At 38.0% G+C, this 20,271-nt stretch overlaps 1 protein-coding gene across 5 annotated transcripts in view; it reads right to left on the reverse strand.

Moving 5' to 3' along the window:
• The window catches only part of LOC106068584 (uncharacterized), an 80,407-nt gene that overhangs the window by 41,973 nt on the left and 18,163 nt on the right, over nucleotides 1-20,271 (reverse strand). For all 5 annotated transcript variants that reach the window (XM_056014597.1, XM_056014596.1, XM_056014599.1 and 2 more), the window contains 7 exons: nucleotides 19,711-19,755; nucleotides 18,010-18,024; nucleotides 16,439-16,480; nucleotides 14,549-14,638; nucleotides 4,522-4,566; nucleotides 2,440-2,628; nucleotides 671-745 (listed from right to left, as the gene is read on the reverse strand). In XM_056014597.1, coding sequence (XP_055870572.1) covers nucleotides 671-745; nucleotides 2,440-2,628; nucleotides 4,522-4,566; nucleotides 14,549-14,638; nucleotides 16,439-16,480; nucleotides 18,010-18,024; nucleotides 19,711-19,755 — 501 coding nt within the window. The remainder of the gene's footprint in view (nucleotides 1-670; nucleotides 746-2,439; nucleotides 2,629-4,521; nucleotides 4,567-14,548; nucleotides 14,639-16,438; nucleotides 16,481-18,009; nucleotides 18,025-19,710; nucleotides 19,756-20,271) is intronic.

The following is a 20,271-nucleotide window of genomic DNA, read 5'->3' on the forward strand; positions in this document are numbered from 1 at the left end:
AGCTCATTACGAATAATATATTGGACAATGCATGATCAATATTTACTTTGAAAAAAACAAACATGTTTTGATATGTTGAGTAGAACGATGATTTTTAAAGACTGTTCAATTTTGCTATTACATTTCACATTAACATAACGTCATACATGATTGGACTGCGCTACAGGCTTCGGACGTTACTGAAAAAAAATGTAGGTCATTACGTCCTATCCCAAACCTCCTACTTGGGATGGATGCGGATAAGTTTCGATCTCGGAACCATGGTGATGACAGTCCGAATTACATTATATCACACGACCAGGCATCCATACATGCATTCTAATGACTCAATAGTTAGACGCGTTCACGTTGGATTTAATTGAATATTGGCGCGACAGTACTTTAAAAAGTTGGAACGGAAAAAGAGAAAATAACGGACGAAGGTCGAAGAGCGTCCGTGCCAGTTTTACATTTCTTGTTCCGGGCTGAGTTCGATAATAAGAGAATAAGTCCTGTGTGTTGCTGATTGTTTTCTGAGTACTGAAAGCTTGAGTGGACTTTACAAAGATCAATGGTAAATTGTGCATATCTTTGACACAGTGAGCTTGGTTTATATAAAACTAGATTTTAAGGTTTGTATTCATGAGTTTTGTCGACACAAAACATTCATGGCTCCAATAGAATCGATTACCTGCTTCTAAGTTGTCTGCCGATCTCATTATGGAGACGTCTACCCTTGAATGAGCCTTACTCTGAATTGCGGTTTCTGTAAGAAATGGCATATTGGTGGATGATGAAAACCTGGATACGTGTAATGAGAAAATGTTACTTAAATCTTAGGATGAGGATGAGAGTAAGCAGTAGCTTAAGAGCAGGAGAAAGTGTAGCCAACAGCTCAGGATGAGGTAGTGTTACAAACAGCTTATAATGAGGGACTGTTACAAGCAGCTTAGGATGAGGGAATGTTACAAACAGCTTAGTGAGACGGATTGTTACAAACATCTTAGGATGAAGGATTGTTACAAACAGCTTAGTGAGACGGATTGTTACAAACATCTTAGGATGAGGGATTGTTACAAACAGCTTATGATGAAGGAATGTTACAAACAGATTAGGATGGGGGATTGTTACAAACAGCTTATGAAAAGGGAAGGTTACAAACAGTTTAGTATGAAGGAATGTTACAAACAGATTAGGATGAGGGATTGTTACAAACAGCTTATGAAAAGGGAAGGTTACAAACAGCTTAGGATGAAGGAATGTTACAAACAGCTTATGATGAAGGAATGTTACAAACAGCTTAGGATGGGGGATTGTTACAAACAGCTTATGAAAAGGGAAGGTTACAAACATCTTAGGATGAGGGATTGTTACAAACAGCTTATGAAAAGGGAAGGTTACAAACAGCTTAGGATGAAGGAATGTTACAAACAGCTTAGGATGAGGGAACGTTACAAACAGCTTAGGATGGGGGATTGTTACAAACAGCTTATGAAAAGGGAAGGTTACAAACAGCTTAGGATGAAGGAATGTTACAAACAGCTTAGGATGAGGGATTGTTACAAACAGCTTATGAAAAGGGAAAGTTACAAACAGCTTAGGATGAAGGAATGTTACAAACAGCTTAGGATGACAGTGGTTGCTAAGCGGTAAAGCGCGAGGGACCCGGCTTTGAATGTTGGTGAAGACTAGGATTTTGAATTTTGGGATTGTAGAGTTGCCCATGAGTCTACCCAACTCTGCTGGGTACCTGGCATTATTTGGGGAAATAAAGGCGGATAATCGTTAAGCTGACCAGATGACACCCTCGTTAACCGTCAGCCAAATAAGCAGACGACCTCGATGTCACCTTGTCACGTTCTGATAAGGTTTTTTCACTTTTTAGGATGAGAAAGTGCATTCAACAGTTTTGGCTTGATTGTTGTAAAATGTTTGACATGTTTCGGATGTTCCTTCAGAGTTGAAAATTATCTACCTCCTAGTCCAAACCTCCCGCACGACGACGGTGGATGGCAGCGGGTAGGATATGAACCCGGGACCATTGCCAAGCCCGAACGACAGTCCAGTTCTCATACCGCAATGACCAGGGTGCCAAACTGAACAGAGCTTAGGACGAGCGACAAACAGCTTAAGCTTAGGACTAGCGACAAACAGCTTAGGCTTAGGGCTAGCGACAAACAACTTAGGCTTAGGACTAGCGACAAACAGCTTAGGCTTAGGACGAGCGACAAACAGCTTAGGGCTTAGGACGAGCGATCAACAGATTAGGGTGAGGGGAGTGCCAAGAATAGCTAAGGATGAGAGAATGAATCAACAGCTAATGTTACAATGTCACAAGGTGAAGTTATGAGGAATCTACTTTCTTGCACCTAACCAAGACTATCCACCTCTCTCTCATCCTTAAATACCTTACGAGTCAGGAGGCGAGCGTCTCGACACTGCCAGCCCCTTTTGACTTACCTTTCGACATAGACTTCTTTGATGCCACGCTGATGAACTCAAGGTTTCGCTGCTCTTTCGATGCGGGCCCCTTGGCTGAGATGGTGAGCTGTGACCCCATCCCTGACAGGTAGGACAAGTTCTGTTTAAATTTGACCACCCTCTGTTGTCCGTGGATGATGGTGGTAGCCACGAAGCGGTTGCCCATTTCTGAATGGAAAGTTCATTAACGTACACTAATTAGTGGAGAAGTTAAATGTGATGACTAGAATGTTATACAATCATATCTATGGTTGGATAATACCGTTATCGAGATGGGAAAGTGATATATATATATATATATATATATATATATATATATATATATATATATATATATATAATATAATATAATATAAAGTTTAAGACAGCTTATATATTATTTATATTTATTTTAAGTTATGAGATTATACTAAATTCTTTTGTTCAAAATCTTTATAATAAATATCAGAAAGTGTGATGAAACTAATGATAGATGTATTGTAAAGATGGAAACATAATTTACGTCATACTAACTGATTGATAAATCACACACGGAAAATATCTCAGAATAATTAAACTGTGCAAGTGAAGGGGTGTCAGGAACAAGATTAGTGTCAGGGCATTCTTAGCATACATGATTTCCTATTTCCTAGCTTGATTTATGAACCAAAAAGAATGATTTGGGAGTGGCTACTTAAATCATATAGTAAAAGTTTACTAAGTTCCTGGGATGATAAAGTTCCTGGGATGACAAAGTTTCTGGGATGATAAAGTTCCTGGGATGACAAAGTTTCTGGGATGACAAAGTTTCTGGGATGATAAAGTTCCTGGGATGACAAAGTTTCTGGGATGATAAAGTTCCTGGGATGACAAAGTTTCTGGGATGATAAAGTTCCTGGGATGACAAAGTTTCTGAGATGATAAAGTTCCTGGGATGACAAAGTTTCTGGGATGATAAAGTTTCTGGGATGATAAAGTTCCTGGGAAGACAAAGTTTCTGGGATGATAAAGTTCCTGGGATGATAAAGTTCCTGTGATGACAAAGTTTCTGGGATGATAAAGTTTCTGGGATGATAAAGTTTCTGGGATGATAAAGTTCCTGGGATGACAAAGTTTCTGGGATGATAAAGTTCCTGGGATGACAAAGTTTCTGGGATGATAAAGTTCCTGGGAAGACAAAGTTTCTGGGATGATAAAGTTTCTGGGATGATAAAGTTTCTGGGATGATAAAGTTCCTGGGATGACAAAGTTTCTGGGATGATAAAGTTCCTGGGATGACAAAGTTTCTGGGATGATAAAGTTCCTGGGAAGACAAAGTTTCTGGGATGATAAAGTTCCTGGGATGATAAAGTTCCTGTGATGACAAAGTTTCTGGGATGATAAAGTTCCTGGGATGACAAAGTTTCTGGGATGATAAAGTTCCTGGGATGACAAAGTTTCTGGGATGATAAAGTTCCTGGGATGACAAAGTTTCTGGGATGATAAAGTTCCTGGGATGATAAAGTTCCTGTGATGACAAAGTTTCTGGGATGATAAAGTTTCTGGGATGATAAAGTTCCTGGGATGACAAAGTTTCTGGGATGATAAAGTTCCTGGGATGACAAAGTTTCTGGGATGATAAAGTTTCTGGGATGATAAAGTTCCTGGGATGACAAAGTTTCTGGGATGATAAAGTTCCTGGGATGACAAAGTTTCTGAGATGATAAAGTTCCTGAGATGACAAAGTTTCTGGGATGATAAAGTTTCTGAGATGATAAAGTTCCTGGGATGACAAAGTTTCTGATGGGCCATAAACATTTCTTGCATGCGTGTCGGGTTGCAATACTAATAAAAACTTGAGCCCAAATGAAATTGAAACTCTGCCGCTTCATTTTACACCATGAGCAGGAGTTTTAAGGGCCCGATAGCACTTTTCCACAGTCCGGATGTGGCTCGCGGTACGTAAGTTTGGTCGCCACTGAACCCGGGGATTGTGTAAATAGTTTTTCTCGCATCAACGTTAGTGTTCCCTGTGGTATTATAGTCTTTATTTAAAAACAAAACAAAAACTTTCCAGATAATCAAAAACAAATGTTTACGTACGTTCTTTTGAGATCTGTAAGGGAGCGTCCGGCACAACCGTCAGATCTAAACATCATATAAATAATACTTTAAAAAACAAAATACAAAGCTTATCTAAGGGGAATAACTCCTACTTTTCAGCCATGTATCTCAATACTGTAAGATGTGTTTCCACTTTTAAATATCAAACAAAAAATAATGAATCACCACCATGTAATTATTTAATTGGTTATTTTTTTTTTTTTTACATTGATTCATGTTTTGTTAGGAACAAATAAATAACTAAAAAGTTTCAACTTGAAGGTAGCGTGGGAAGTGAGAGAAAAAACGTTTACAAAAAAAATGTGTGCAATACCGACAGAGTTGAGCTTACCAATAAAAGACAGTGTGGGTTTTTTTTGTTTTTGTTTGTTTTTACTGTTACTTTTTAATTCATAAGTATCATTGAGTCTATCTCTAGACTTTTAAGATTTGTTTTAGCTTATTGTAATGATGTATTATTCATATCTATATATGTAGATATAAACCCTAACATAGGTGACAAGACAGGGCATAAACGGAGGCTGTTTACCGGACATCCGGTTGGGTTACTTTGAAATCTACTCGCCTATATGATGAATACTGTACTAAGTTCGAGACATATTTGGATAGGTCAGTGTCAAAGTGCATGGTAACAACAAAGTGGAACATCCTAGCACTAGAATATCAAGGGGAAACGAATCTAATGGCCGTCTACATAAAATCTCGCAGACCTGGAATTCGCTGACGACATAGCAATTTTATCTAACAGATTACCAGATAACGAAGACAACGTCAAATCTTTAAGTGAAGCAAGAAGAGTAGGACTTAAAATAAGCCTACAAAAAAAGTACTTTAAAATAATTAACAAACAAGATTGAGACATAGAAATGCGTACTTTGGCAATAAACAGGCCAGGTGCTAGTGTATACCTTGGACGTGTAGTCAGCGCTTCTGGTGGAACATCATGAAGACAATAGACGTCAAATAAATTTGGCGCGTCTGGCGTGTCCACATCTGAACCCAATCTGGACATCTTCCCACGTCTCTAACAAGACTAAAATAACAATCTCTAACTCTAATCTCAAGGCGGTTCTACTGTATAGGTCTGAAACATGGAGAACAACTGAGACAAAACGACAAGGACCTTCATCAACAGATGTCTTAGAAAGACCTTCATCAACAGATGTCTTAGAAAGACCTTCCTCAACAGATGTCTTAGAAAGGCCTTCATCAACAGATGTCTTAGAAAGACCTTCATCAACAGATGTCTTAGAAAGACCTTCATCAACAGATGTCTAAGAAAGACCTTCATCAACAGATGTCTTAGAAAGACCTTCCTCAACAGATGTCTAAGAAAGACCTTCATCAACAGATGTCTTAGAAAGACCTTCGTCAACAGATGTCTTAGAAAGACCTTCATCAACAGATGTCTTAGAAAGACCTTCGTCAACACTTGTCTTAGAAAGATCTTCATCAACAGATGTCTGAGCAATAGTTTTAAAATACAGTGCTTTGACAAAAAGGAAAACACCAAACTCCAGGAAATGGCCGATCAGAAAAATATAGAGGTTTTGATTTTTTTTTTAAGTGGAGATGGAATAGGTCACAGCTAAAAAAATGATACCAACAAAAAATCTAGACAAGTCTTAGGCTGCTACAAGACTCACAGGAAGACCCAACCGAACAAGACGACGCAGTGTCCTAGTTAAAGCGGACAGAAAAGAGCTGAGAAGCAATTTTAAAAAAACTACCCAAGAGACTGTAGATAGTGCCGTGTTATTTACTGAGGGACAATAAGGGCGGCTTATGTAGATGATAGGTGGCAATAAGTCCTTTTCATTTATAACATACAATCCAAAATGAACTCGTGTGAATGGAAAACTTGAGATCTCTATTCTAGTTCCATCCACCAAACACCAGGCTTGGTCGAGGCTATAAAAAGGACGCTTTCTAGCAGAAATAAGTATATCGTCACTATATCCGGTTCGTGCAATTTATATTTATATGAAAGGTCTTAACGAACGTAATTGTGTGATCCATCATTGCTATTTGGCTTTGTGAAATTTTACTGATTAGATATATCGACGAAATAGTTCCGTCTTTCTAGCCCTAGAGTGTTCTGTGCTTCTTTCTTTTCAAAGTTAAAACTATATATTGGCACGTGAGGACTTTTTCAACCCTACTGAGGACATCTTTAACTGTATTGAGGACATCTTCAACTCTAAGGACATATTTAACTCTACAATGGACATTTTCAACTCTACTGAGAACATATTCAACTCTTCTGAACCAGATAAAGTAAATTATTTAAATTCTTACTGATAGGAACATTTTTAAACTAAGCTGTATTTTTGTAAAAATATTTTATGTCATACATGTTTATTTTATGTCATACATGTTTATTTTATGTCATACATGTTTATTTTATGTCATGCATGTTTATTTTTTGTCATGCATGTTTATTTTATGTCATGCATGTTTATTTTTTGTCATACATGTTTATTTTTTGTCATACATGTTTATTTTATGTCATGCATGTTTAGTTTATGTCATACATGTTTATTTTATGTCATGCATGTTTATTTTATGTCATGCATGTTTATTTTATGTCATTCATGTTTATTTTATGTCATGCATGTTTATTGTTATGACATGATTAGGAATTAGTTATTTGTTTCGGGAATAAGGGGAAAGTTTTAATTAGCGACAAGTGACGCGACAGATCTTTAAAAAAGAAGAACGCTCTAAGCGACGCAAAAAGAAGACGCTTCTTGTAGAGTAGTAGACTTGAATACAATAGATATACGGATTTACGGACATAGCTGACATCGGACGATTCCCTTCTTGAGTATTAAATATCTTTATAGAACAACATATCAGCGTCGACTACATATTTGATTGTTTCGGCCTTTCGCCGGTGTTATTGAAGTAGTTGAGTTCAGCGTTACTTCCAGTCAGATCTACACTAGACATATTGCCAAGAATCAACACCGCGCGGAGGCTTTAACAACGTGGCGACCCCAGACTCGGTTCTCACTGGCATCAACATCCAGAAGGATAGAAGCCCTCTGTTAGGAGGAGGCAGAAGTTAACGTCATAGGCCTAGTCTGCAGCTAGACCCTGATTGTACAGCCACGTCGTCGAAGGAAAGCCAGTGAGATCCTGGACTCGTATACCTAGGAGGTAACGAAATATAGATCTAGATCTACATTTGTAATTTGGAAACGCCCGTACGTTGGGGCATCGTATTGAAGCCTGTAGTTCGGTTTCGAGAAGGCTGCAGTTGCTGAAGGGAAGAAAACCGTCCTGTCGAAGCCGTACTGAAGAGATATCGCCTGCCCGGCATCTTGAGAACGAACGTGAAGGTCACCTCTGCAAGGCCAAGATCGACCGTTGAGGTCACGCCAAAGAACTTTTGACGTAGGAGCCATCTTACTGCCTACGGCACTTAAGTAGAGTAGTGCTAATTTGATCTACGGCTCGGCTGAAACTGTGCTACACGTTAGATAGCCAGATAGCCGGTATTCTAGCACTGGACTTTGACTTTGTCGCTGTGTCAACTGTGGGACCGTTCCAGTTTCACTTTGGACAGACGACCACCTGGAACCACCGTACCTGCGTCGGAACCAGCAACCGGAACCAGACTCTACGTTACCGACGAACCGGAGCCAGGCGACAAATCACCGTGAACCAGAACCAGACGCCGTACCACCGAAGAACCGGAGCCGTTGCAGACCAGTACCGAAGGACCTTGGAGAGCCGAAACGTTCGCTGTCCTTATCTCACCGCTAGGGAAGACATCGCCGTGAGCCTTGCCGCCGGGACAGACATTAGCGTAGGAAGAGTGGACCCGAGACTGACTGTGGAGTTATCGCCGCTTCTTAGACAGATAAGTCAAGTGTTATTTAATTACTTTCTCCTTAGAATAATTAGAGTCTGTAGGGAAGTGACCACTCGCTAGATTATCACTACCAGGTTAAATCGTGGTGTATTGGGGATATCCTTAAAATTAGGTGTAACCTAGCAAGAGGTCCAGAAATACGTTTAGCTGTTAAGTCGTCCTGTATGTGAATGTGAATCATTTAGTTAAGCATTTTTTTTTTGTTGTAGTAACGTTGTGCATTAATTGTTTGTAATACTCCTGTCTTAAGTCTTACTGTCAGACGAAAGTCTCATTCATTAGAACTAGATCTATAGTTCGGTGTTTATCGTATTTAAGTTTATTTTCATAGTTTATTTGTATGAGTTGTAAGTTATATACACTCCTGGCTGTGAAAGAAGGTAAGAAGTAATTAAGATCTAGCGTAATCTAGACTAGACCTGGGGAACAATCGAGGTGAAGCCTGATTGCCCATTTGTAATTTTAATATTTGTAAATAGACAGGTTGGTCTATTTACCGGCGACTCGTGTTAAGTAACACGTAGTCGGTTGAGTGTGCGTGTGTCGCACATCGTATTCAGTCGGGTCAGAGTGTAGCCTACACGCCTACACACTTGTACCAAGGATACTAAGTTCTTGGGAAAGGGTAGAAGTGATTATTAGTTTAAGTTGGTAGTCTAGACGCCAAGGGGCTAGAGTGACGAATTTAATTCATTTGAATTAAGAGATATTAGGAAGCCGAGGAGCGAGGGTACGCTCAAATGGTAATTTGATTTATAGATATAGGTAATAGAAGCTATTAGGCTTTTGTGTAAGATAATTTAAATAAAAAGCGAGGTAAAGTAACATAAAGGTAATATGGCAACTACTTCAGGTTACGACCTGGAAGAATTTAGAAAAAAGCTAATTCATGAAGCTAAGACAGAACTAGAACTGCGCGGCAAAGAACTGGCCGCTTATGTGCAGCAGATGGTGGCGGCAGAAGCAGAACGCTTGGAGAAGGAAAGAATTAGAGAAGCAGAACGCTTGGAGAGAGAGAAAGCTAGAGGCAGAGAAAAGGAAAAAGAAGAAGCAGATCGCATAGAGCGGGAAAAGGTTAGAGAAGAAAGAAGAGGCGGACAGAAAAGTGAGAATTCAAATTGAACAGATGAGGATAGAGGCTGGGGTAAATGTGCCCACCGAAGGGAACAGCAACAATAGTGCCAACATAGAAAGCCATAGTAGCGCCGCATGGATGAAAAAGAAAATCCAACCTTTCGCGAAAGACAAGGACGACATTGGCTACTATCTAAGACGTTTTGAAATTAAACTAGCAAAGTTTAATGTCCAGGAGAAGGAGTGGTCCGAAATCTTGTTGGACTTCGTACATGGGAAAGCCCTCACGATTTGCCAAAACCATGACCACTCGATGCAAAACAGCTATCAGGTGCTAAAGAAGGAACTGCTAAACGCTTACGGGCACAACGCGGCAACATTCCGAAAGAAGTATTACGAAAACACTCCATCCAGCCAAGTTGATCCACAAACAACCATCAACTCAGAAAAGGACTTCTTCACTAAATGGCTCGGATTCGAGAATGTTGAGAACACCTACGAGGGGTTGAGGAACTTCATTCTGATTGATAACTTTATCAATAAGTGCGACCCTCAGCTACAGTCCTTTGTAAAGGAAAGAAACCCTAAGGTAATTGAAGACTTGGTAGAAATCATTAGGATCTTTAAGAATGCTTACCCAAACAACCCACTTTCGGTTAAAGACCACAAAAAAGTTATTGACCTGGTAAATTATGTAAAGAGAAGTGATGGTAATGATAGGGATTATGGTAGGAGGAACGATAGGTCCAGGGAACGTGGGAACAATGGTCGGGATAGTTATGAGGACATAAATGATAGACATTGGGAAAATGAAAACAATGGCAGGGAAAGTTATAATAGGAGAATAGATAGACCTAAAGCGGGTGATAGAAACCTTAGGGATGTTACATGTTTTAACTGTCAGGAAAAGGGACACATGGCATACCAGTGTAGGAAACATAGAGGGAATGGAGCTGGCAATAGAAATGCACAGGGTAATAGTAGCACTAGTGACAGGGGAGGTAATCAAGGAAACCGTAGACAAGAGAGGGATAATCGGCCACCAGATAGGGTTAATTTTGTAAGGAGCATCCAAGACAGGGATCGTGATAGTGGACATAGTGAACCAGATGAAGAAATTAACTACGTTGATTGTGGGGAAGATAGATTAAAACTATATCCAGGCATGATAAATAATAAACAGGTAAATGTGATCCGGGACACAGCTAGCAGTACACTCGCAGTTCGAGGAGGATTAGTGAAATCTAAGGATTATTTAGGCTATACCAAATCAGTCAGATTGGCAGACGGAGCAGTTAAGAGGTTCGAAGCATGCAAAGTGTTCCTTCGATCTCCATTATACACAGGGTATTGCGAAGGGGTAGCCATGCCAAGGTTATCTAGAGATGTTTTACTTGGAAATGTAGCAGGTGTCAGAGCCGCTTCTGACAAACAGGTTAGAAGTTGGAAAAGCAGGTATAACAACAAGAAGCGAAACAAACCTAGAAAGGACATAATTTGTTTTAACTGCCATAAACATGGGCACATCGCGAAAGACTGTTGGAGTAGGGCAGAACAGTCTGAGCAGAAGATTGCGAGTTCGGATAGGAGGCGCAGGTCTGTACCCGATAGTGATGATAGAAGAGATGACTATGGTAGCGGTAATCGCAGGTCATACCGAGGTAGAAGGCCACACGCGGGCTATAGTGGCGTAAGAAGAGATGTTAACTCCAGTTGGAGAGAACAAATGTATGGGTCGTGTAGATAGCCTGTGAAACATAGCATTATGCGATCGTTGTATGTAAATAAGTTGGATTTTATTTAAATTGTTTAATCTTAATTAATTGACTTAACTAGTAGTCATAACTAGATGGGTATTAGGTTCTTATCTTATCTTATATAATACAGACGTTACTTCAAAAAAGAAGATGATTACGTCCTACGCGTCATGCATTTAGTCATGCATATTAACCAATGACTTAAATTCTGCCAAGTCACTGGTTTTCCTGGCTAGCTCAGGCAACCCATTCCATGCTCTAATAGCACTAGGGAAGAAGGAGTATTTGTACAAATTTGTCCTAGCATATGGGACGAGGAATGTGCCTTTATCTTTGTGTCTTTTAGAGTATTTTATTAAATTTTGTTTTTGTATTTGAAGATTATGGTTCAGTGTTTTATGTATGATTGCTACTTTACTTTTGAGCCTTCTGTCCTGAAGGCTTTCTAAATTTAGTGATTTTACTAAAGGTGTTACTCTAGTCAAATGTGAATATTCGTTTGTTATGAATCGCACTGCTCTATTTTGTGTCTGTTCTAGTTTCTTAATGTTTTCTTGAGTTGAGGGGTCCCAAACAGAGGATGCATATTCTATTATTGACCTAACCAAGGTTAAATAACATTTTAGTTTTATGTTCTTATTTGATTTATAGAAATTTCTTTTAATAAATCCTAATGCTTTGTTTGACAGTATCTGGAAATAGTAGATTTATGTTATAATATACATGTAATTTGGTTATCATTAGATTGACTCATGTTAATTATGTAATTTCGGGTAGTATGTAGAGTTGCATGTATGGATGTATGAATAGAAAGGGCATTTATAAGGCGACGATGTAGTTACATCACGAAAACGTAAGTTTTATAATTTATTCTTGTATTTGATCATGATCATACATCAGTCAAGAGTTAGGTCGTGTGGGGACAAGTAAGTGGAGAGAGGAAATAAAATACACTTGTAAATGTCCGAAAGAACGTTAGGTGTATAGTGGGAGAACGAGTATTGATAAATGTCGATTTGTCATATTAGGTAAAATGTCCGTCCTGACGTGTGAGGGAAAGCGGTATAACCTCTGGAACGTGATGTGATGAAGTATAGATAGACACGCCTATAGTGTCAGCGCAAACGAACTATGTCTGCGGTCACCTATGGCACACCACATTGGACAGTATCACTTAGTGACACTTGAGGGAAATATGTGTTAAGAGGAACTTGATTGTGGACACAGGAAGAGAAGTTGAAATCGCAATCAAGACTCAAGTTGTGTTGTCTTTTATGTTTCCCTACATTTTGGCCCTTGCACATTGTAAGACTAAGACAGTAGATTAAAAAAATTGACAGGCAATTTCTTTTTAGCGGGAGGGGGAGGAGTTGTTATGATATGATTAGGAATTAGTTATTTGTTTCGGGAATAAGGGGAAAGTTTTAATTAGCGACAAGTGACGTGACAGATCTTTAAAAAAGAAGAACGCTCTAAGCGACGCAAAAAGAAGACGCTTCTTGTAGAGTAGTAGACTTGAGTACAATAGATATACGGATTTACGGACATAGCTGACATCGGACGATTCCCTTCTTGAGTATTAAATATGTTTATAGAACAACATATCAGCGTCGACTACATATTTGATTGTTTCGGCCTTTCGCCGGTGTTATTGAAGTAGTTGAGTTCAGCGTTACTTCCAGTCAGATCTACACTAGACATATTGCCAAGAATCAACACCGCGCGGAGGCCTTAACATTATTTTATGTCATGCATGTTTATTTTATGTCGTGCATGTTTATTTTATGTCATGCATGTTTATTTTATGTCATGCATGTTTATTTTATGTCATGCATGTTCATTTTATGTCATGCATGTTTATTTTATGTCATGCATGTTTATTTTTTGTCATGCATGTTTATTTTATGTCATGCATGTTTATTTTATGTCATGTATGTTTATTTTATGTCATGCATGTTTATTTTGTGTCATGCATGTTTATTTTATGTCATGCATGTTTATTTTATGTCATGCATGTTTATTTTATGTCATGCATGTTTATTTTATGTCATGCATGTTTATTTTATGTCATGCATGTTCATTTTATGTCATGCATGTTTATTTTATGTCATGCATGTTTATTTTATGTCATGCATGTTTATTTTATGTCATGCATGTTTATTTTATGTCATGCATGTTCATTTTATGTCATGCATGTTTATTTTATGTCATGCATGTTTATTTTTTGTCATGCATGTTTATTTTATGTCATGCATGTTTATTTTGTGTCATGCATGTTTATTTTATGTCATGTATGTTTATTTTGTGTCATGCATGTTTATTTTATGTCATGCATGTTTATTTTATGTCATGCATGTTTATTTTATGTCATGCATGTTCATTTTATGTCATGCATGTTTATTTTATGTCATGCATGTTTATTTTATGTCATGCATGTTTATTTTATGTCATGCATGTTTATTTTATGTCATGCATGTTCATTTTATGTCATGCATGTTTATTTTATGTCATGCATGTTTATTTTTTGTCATGCATGTTTATTTTATGTCATGCATGTTTATTTTGTGTCATGCATGTTTATTTTATGTCATGCATGTTTATTTTATGTCATGCATGTTTATTTTATGTCATGCATGTTTATTTTATGTCATGCATGTTTATTTTATGTCATGCATGTTTATTTTATGTCATGCATGTTTATTTTGTCACAATTATGATGGAAATACTAAAAAGAAGAATAGGACGAAGAAACACTATTATTGTTAAGTACTTTTATCTTACACCTGTACATACTTTAAAATAGCAAACGATTTATATGCTAGCACTCAAAATATACTTTCATACCATAGTTATATATGAAAGATTTACATCTGAATTTTGAATGGTATTTAATGATTTAACAATATATTCCCACATATTCTCATAAGTATTAAATGTCTATTTGCTCACAAAACGATTTAATAGTAAATAAGAACGACTCGGTTACTCGTTGCTTTGTGCCAGGCTTTCATTATAATTCAGTGTTGTTGTTGTTGTTGTGTTTGTCGCCGTTGTTGTTTTGCTTTTCAATATTCGTTAAATTTCAAAGAAAATAATTACTAGAGGACTTCGAAATTATTATTGTTTATGTCTATTTAAAAATAATTTTTAACAAGACCAGTTTGACCCACTTAATAAAACAAAACTTGTAACTGTAAATACATCATGCTTCGATTCACTATTGAATTATCGACATTCAGTTATAATAATACCAATAACAAATCAATTCCGTAACAATCTCTAACATTCATTTTACCTTTTTTACTCTTCTTCGTCTTTACTTTAGTTATTGTCACGTCTGCTGGCGGCACTGTTGGCAACACTTGTGCCAGCGCTATCGGCAGATCTGTTCATATATTCAGTTGCAAAAACAAACAAAAAATATATAAATACCTTTGACAATCTATGCTATAAACGAATGTAATAGATTGACGATTTGCCAGGGGTCGCCTAAGACCATCGAAAATATGGATTGTTTTTGTCTATTTCTTTTGCTGTGTGTGTGGGGAGGGGGGTCGCGGACTAGTAGGGGATTCTAAAAAGGGGTCGCCGAGCTTAAAAGGCTGAGAACCGCTGAAGTAGACGGAAAATGCTTCCATTGACATGTGTCTCAAATAGCCCTTTGGAAACCAGTAAAAATTCATGGCCCTAAATGTGAGGCTCGGTGAAGGAAAATTTTTTAAAATCTTAAACCTCGACTACCCTACTGCTGAATCCAAACATGGGGATGGTCTCAGGAGTCGACCCTGATGAAAAAAAAAAACAGGCGCCAGTGGCCCTTAATATTTGGTCCAAAACCGTCCTCGGAGGTTAGCCCGCCCTCGCCGCATGTAAAAGTATCTAAACTTGTAATATACGGAAGTTACTTAAAGAAGATGATTACGTCCTACGCGTCATGCATCTAGTCATGCTTGAATGACTTAAAAATTCTGACAAGTCATTGGTTTTCCTGGCTATTCTGTTTCTGTTAGCAATTTAGCTTTTACAGGGCGCGGTTGCTAGCCTCACGCCAAGCCCTTCTCCTTTCTTATCCAAGCCTGGGACCAGCAGATGGCGGAGTTTAAGGTTCCCCTTCTCTAGGCTCTTTTCAGTTTTGACTTTGGAAAAAAAACTGAGAATGATTGAGAACTCTGGATGAAAACGACTAACCGTTATCCCCCCCCCCCCCCGGACCACATCAAATCTAAGGTAACTGAAATTATAAATTGAATGTGTCTTCATACTGTTCATACGAGTTATATCTCATTATACAATTCACATTCTCATATGTCGGAGAGCTCCTTGACCGAGTTACTAAGTGATAGTGCCCTTCTTCAAGAGAGAGAACATTTGATTCATTCAATCAGGTAGAAATCATAAACACATTGGTCACTATCTAAATGTCAAGTAGTTACACACTTTATAGTCCAAAATCCATAAGAAATCCACAGCGGTAGACTGAACATGAAGCTTTCAACTTTTAGACTAAAAAACATTTTTTTTCACCTTAAAATTATCGTCTTAATAGGAGATTTTTCTTAACGTGAAATGAATGATCTCCCTTTCGTTAATTTACTCTTGTATCAAAACCACTAGAATGTGTACCCTACTTGCTGCAATATAAACTAACCAGCTCGATGGACTGTCAGACTTACAGACTTACAGCACAATTAGATCGAGTACATAATAACAAAGAAAACATGATTCATGAAAATCATTATAACTCGGGTATTCTCAAACTGTGGGGCGCAAAGACGCAAAGTTATTTTTTAAGCGATGAAAAAGAATGTATTAACATATTAGTTGTTTATAAATAAGTATAAAAAAATGGCTATAATTTACGTGTTGAGAATTTAAAATCTATACATTAAAAATGTTTCATTTTTAAAGAACTTTTTACTCTGTATACATATATGAAGTGTCTACAACAAGACCGACATAAAAACCTCGTTGTTTTTTTGTGTTTTTTTTTTTGTTTTTGTTTTTGAAGCCATTTCGATAGGGGCATTAGACTCAACTAACGCACTTCTACCCCGCCCCCCCTCCGCCCCCAAAGTCGTCATTCATCCTTTTGTTGATGACTTGCACGACAAAAAAACAGGCCCACCCTTCTTCCTGGCGTTTTTTTTTATTTTGTTGGAACTTGTTCTATTTAGAGTTTATTTACCTTTTGTATGAATGCTACTTGTTCGGCTCCTTTCAGATTTGTCTGGAAAATATTTAAATAAATGATACTGCTTATCCCTGTGGTGTGATTTAAAAAAAAATATTGCCAATACATTCGGCACTATTAACTCAAACAAAAATATTCAAATATTCGGCATAAAAATAAAAAACACGTGGCAGAATTCAGCCTCTGAGTTCATGAGCAGGTAGATCGAGTTGGGTGCCAGGTGTCAGCCTATGATTTCGTGTGCATGCCAGAATTCAGCCAATGTACAGAATCAAACTAAGGTTTAGCCAGAACTGCTGGACCTGTGGGTGGTTTGCATCGCCCCTATAGCTATACTCGAGCAGCAAGAGGCAGGTCGTTTTGGTGACAGACGTTTTGGCGACGGACGTTTTTAGCGCTAATTTTTGTAGAAATTATTAATTATATTTAACTACGTCCTTTAAAAAGTAATAAATGAAAATGTTTTTTATGGTTGTTTATGTCCCTGACTTACTTGATTTAATTCTGTGCACTCACAGGGGAGATAGGGCAGCATCCACACCTCTCCACCGAACTCGGTTCTGAGCAGCTTTCTTTATCTGCTTCCATGCCATTCCAGTGTCCTCAGCTTCACTGACGACTGATCTTTTCCAGGTTTGCTTGGTCCTGCACACTTTCCTCTTTCCTTGCGGATTCCAATCAACATTGGTAGCCTTGCAACATTGGTAGCCTTGCAACATTGGTAGCTTCGCAACATTGGTAGCCTTGCAGCATTGCTAGCTGGTTTTCGCAGGGTGTGTTCTATCCATCTCCACTTTCGCTTTTTGATGACTTGGGCTATGGGCCTTCTGTCTAGTTCTCTTCCGCACATTGACAGAAGTTATCTTTTCTGGCCACATGAATCCTAATTGCCAGCACAGGCATCTGTTAACAAAGGTCTGGAGCTTTTCCATATTTTTTTTAGTGACTCTTCATATATTTCTTCATATATTTCTGTCCCAGTTTGGTATATGTGGATACACATTTGAGACCAAAAGAAAATCCGCTGCTCAGGTCAGACGTAGACGTCGTAAAGAAAACCTAAATCTACCACCGACGGACAATGGCTATTCCTACGTTAGTAGGGCAAAATATGTAGGTCACAGCTGGGGCTGTTTAGCCACATGAATTAGTGCATTCCTCGTTAATCTTAGGACTCGAAGAATGTGAATTTTCCAGTGTGATTTTGAATTATAGTTTTTTATGTCCTTATAACTGCTACTACCGCTACCAAGATATAGCATAATAGAAAACCATGGTGGCTACAGACAACAATGAGTGTCGCCCCTGTGGCGTTTCAAGCACATTGACATTGTCTCTGGTGCGGATATGGCTTCAGGCAGCTATAATGCAATTATCTTAAACAGGTGCCGCTTCTTTCTTACGTAGCACGGCATAATAGGTAGCACGAAATAATATGTAGCACTGAATAGTTGGCACAGAATAGGTAGTTCGTAATAGAATGTATACTGTAGTTAACATAAAATAGGTATCATGACATAGGTAGCAAAAAGTAGGTAGCACAAAATAGGTAGCACTAAATTTACCTTTGTGTTTCTTTCCTGCAGTAAATTTGTATCACGTGTTACGTCGTCATGTATGATTGGCAGGAGGCGTAGCAAATGGCATCAATTAGAGTTGGATTTTCAAAATGACATACGATTTGTTGACATCATGTTTGGAATGACATGTCACGTGGGGTAGAAAGAGAGGGAAAAATGGGTATGATAAGTTTGTTTTTTTTGTTGTTTTTTTGTTTTTGTTTTTGCATTATTTAACCAATTAAACACAAATTATGACCTGTAGCCAACACGGCTTTAAAAGGGGACATCAGCATTAGGGGCGTAAAGCTGACAAGTGTCAGTAGCTTTAGTGTTATATAGTTTAATGTCAATCAAAGTACCTGATATAGTCTTATATGATTTATACAATGATTTATGTTTGATTTTAATTTTCTCTTGATCGTTGGAGTATTTATTTCATTTGAATGAGTTTGAAGATATGCAACTTCAAATGGACCAGTTTCTACGCTACGTATTTTTTCCGATACTATATAGGCACCTTTGAAAACAATTTACACCAGATTACCAGAATAAATAAGTCACAGAATAAATAAGACATTGAGAAAGAGAGAGAAGTAGAGAAAGAAAGAGAGTTAGAGTGGAAGAGAGAGAGAGAGAGTTGAAACATATGGAAACGATGGTTTAAAAAAAAAAGTAATTTGGTCATCATATGTATAACATATAAACACAGTGGAGTCCGGATAATCTGACCTTTGGTAAGCGCGCTTAATTGGTTACAGAAATAAGAATATTTTTACGAATTAAAAAAAAAAAAAGAATAGTGTATAAGTTTATTATGTACTAACAATTGCATTAAGTTTGAAAGATGGACAGTGTTATGAATGAAACAGAACAATGTTGTATTTGGTACTAAACTTTTTTTTTTAAATATCTTTAGCGTTTTACGATACACGGTCAACACCTTAGTATTTCTGTACATTGTATATACCGTACTTTAACTCTTTCAACTGGAAAATGCTGGAAATTCGTGGGGAAACGTGAGAAAAACTCCAGGTTGGGTTTGTCAATATCATTTAGTGATGTCCATTGCTCGGCTGTGGTCAAGCATGGAGAGGGATGGGCGCCGCCATGCAAGTATCTAGCCCTCGTTACAACAAATGAGATTACGACCGTAGATAAATCCATACCTGCTCGGCTGTTGCCCATGTTACCAAGGGCAGCGCCCTACAGTCACTGACCGAGTATCGGCATGGGTTACTCTGGGCGACAATGGATAGAGAGAAATGGAAAAAAAAGACGACCTTATCTTGCGTGATGCCCCAACAGTCCAACTGACAAAGGGGTAGGTGAAGGTAGGGAAGAGTACGATACAGCTATGATAAAATCAGGTATATTTATCTATGAAACTACTTTGGCTTCTGTATAAGAAACATTTCTCTCTCTCCTGTCCCGCGCTTGGTGCACAGAATTGGTTTCAGAGAGATCGAATAAAATAAACTCTCCCTATCACTATATTTTTTTTACCACTTTATGTGACTACACATGTTGCATTTCATGATTATATTCTATTTTAATAATTATATCGCTTAATCCGACACAGGTCCGGTCCCAGCTATTTCGGACTGTCGAGACTCCAATGTTTTATCCACTGTATATCCACAGTATATCCACTGTATATCCACAGTATATCCACTTATCTGAAATCGAAAGCTCTGGTGAACATACCTTTATGTTGCTTAGATCGTCTTCTGGTGGAAAATCGTCGTAGCGCTGGACAAAACAAAAATAATAATAATCTTAAATATTTGCAGATTAAACAGTGGACGTTATTAAACAGTGGACGTTATTAAACAGTGGACGTTATTAAACTGTGGACGTTATTAAACAGTGGACGTCATTAAACAGTGGACGTTAATAAACAGTGGACGTTAATAAACAGTGGACGTTAATAAACAGTGGACGTTAATAAACAGTGGACGTTATTAAATAGTGGACGTCATTAAACAGTGGACGTTATTAAACAGTGGACGTTATTAAACAGTGGACGTTATTAAACAGTAGACGTTATTAGTGATGCTTTACTTGCAAACATAAACGTTAACGTCTGCATGTGCACCATCTTTCATCCCCCCTGCGGGCGCCCCATAAACTTCAGTGTTACTTAGAATTTGATTCAAAAGGCAGGAGTGCCATTTTCACGTGGCTACCAGTCTTACTTAAATGGTTGAATTCAATAATTTACACCTAAATTTAGCGCGGGTCCTATGAAAGTGCGGGGGCCCACTA

Source organism: Biomphalaria glabrata, chromosome 16 (genome assembly GCF_947242115.1).
Source record: "Biomphalaria glabrata chromosome 16, xgBioGlab47.1, whole genome shotgun sequence".
Taxonomy (NCBI): domain Eukaryota; kingdom Metazoa; phylum Mollusca; class Gastropoda; family Planorbidae; genus Biomphalaria; species Biomphalaria glabrata.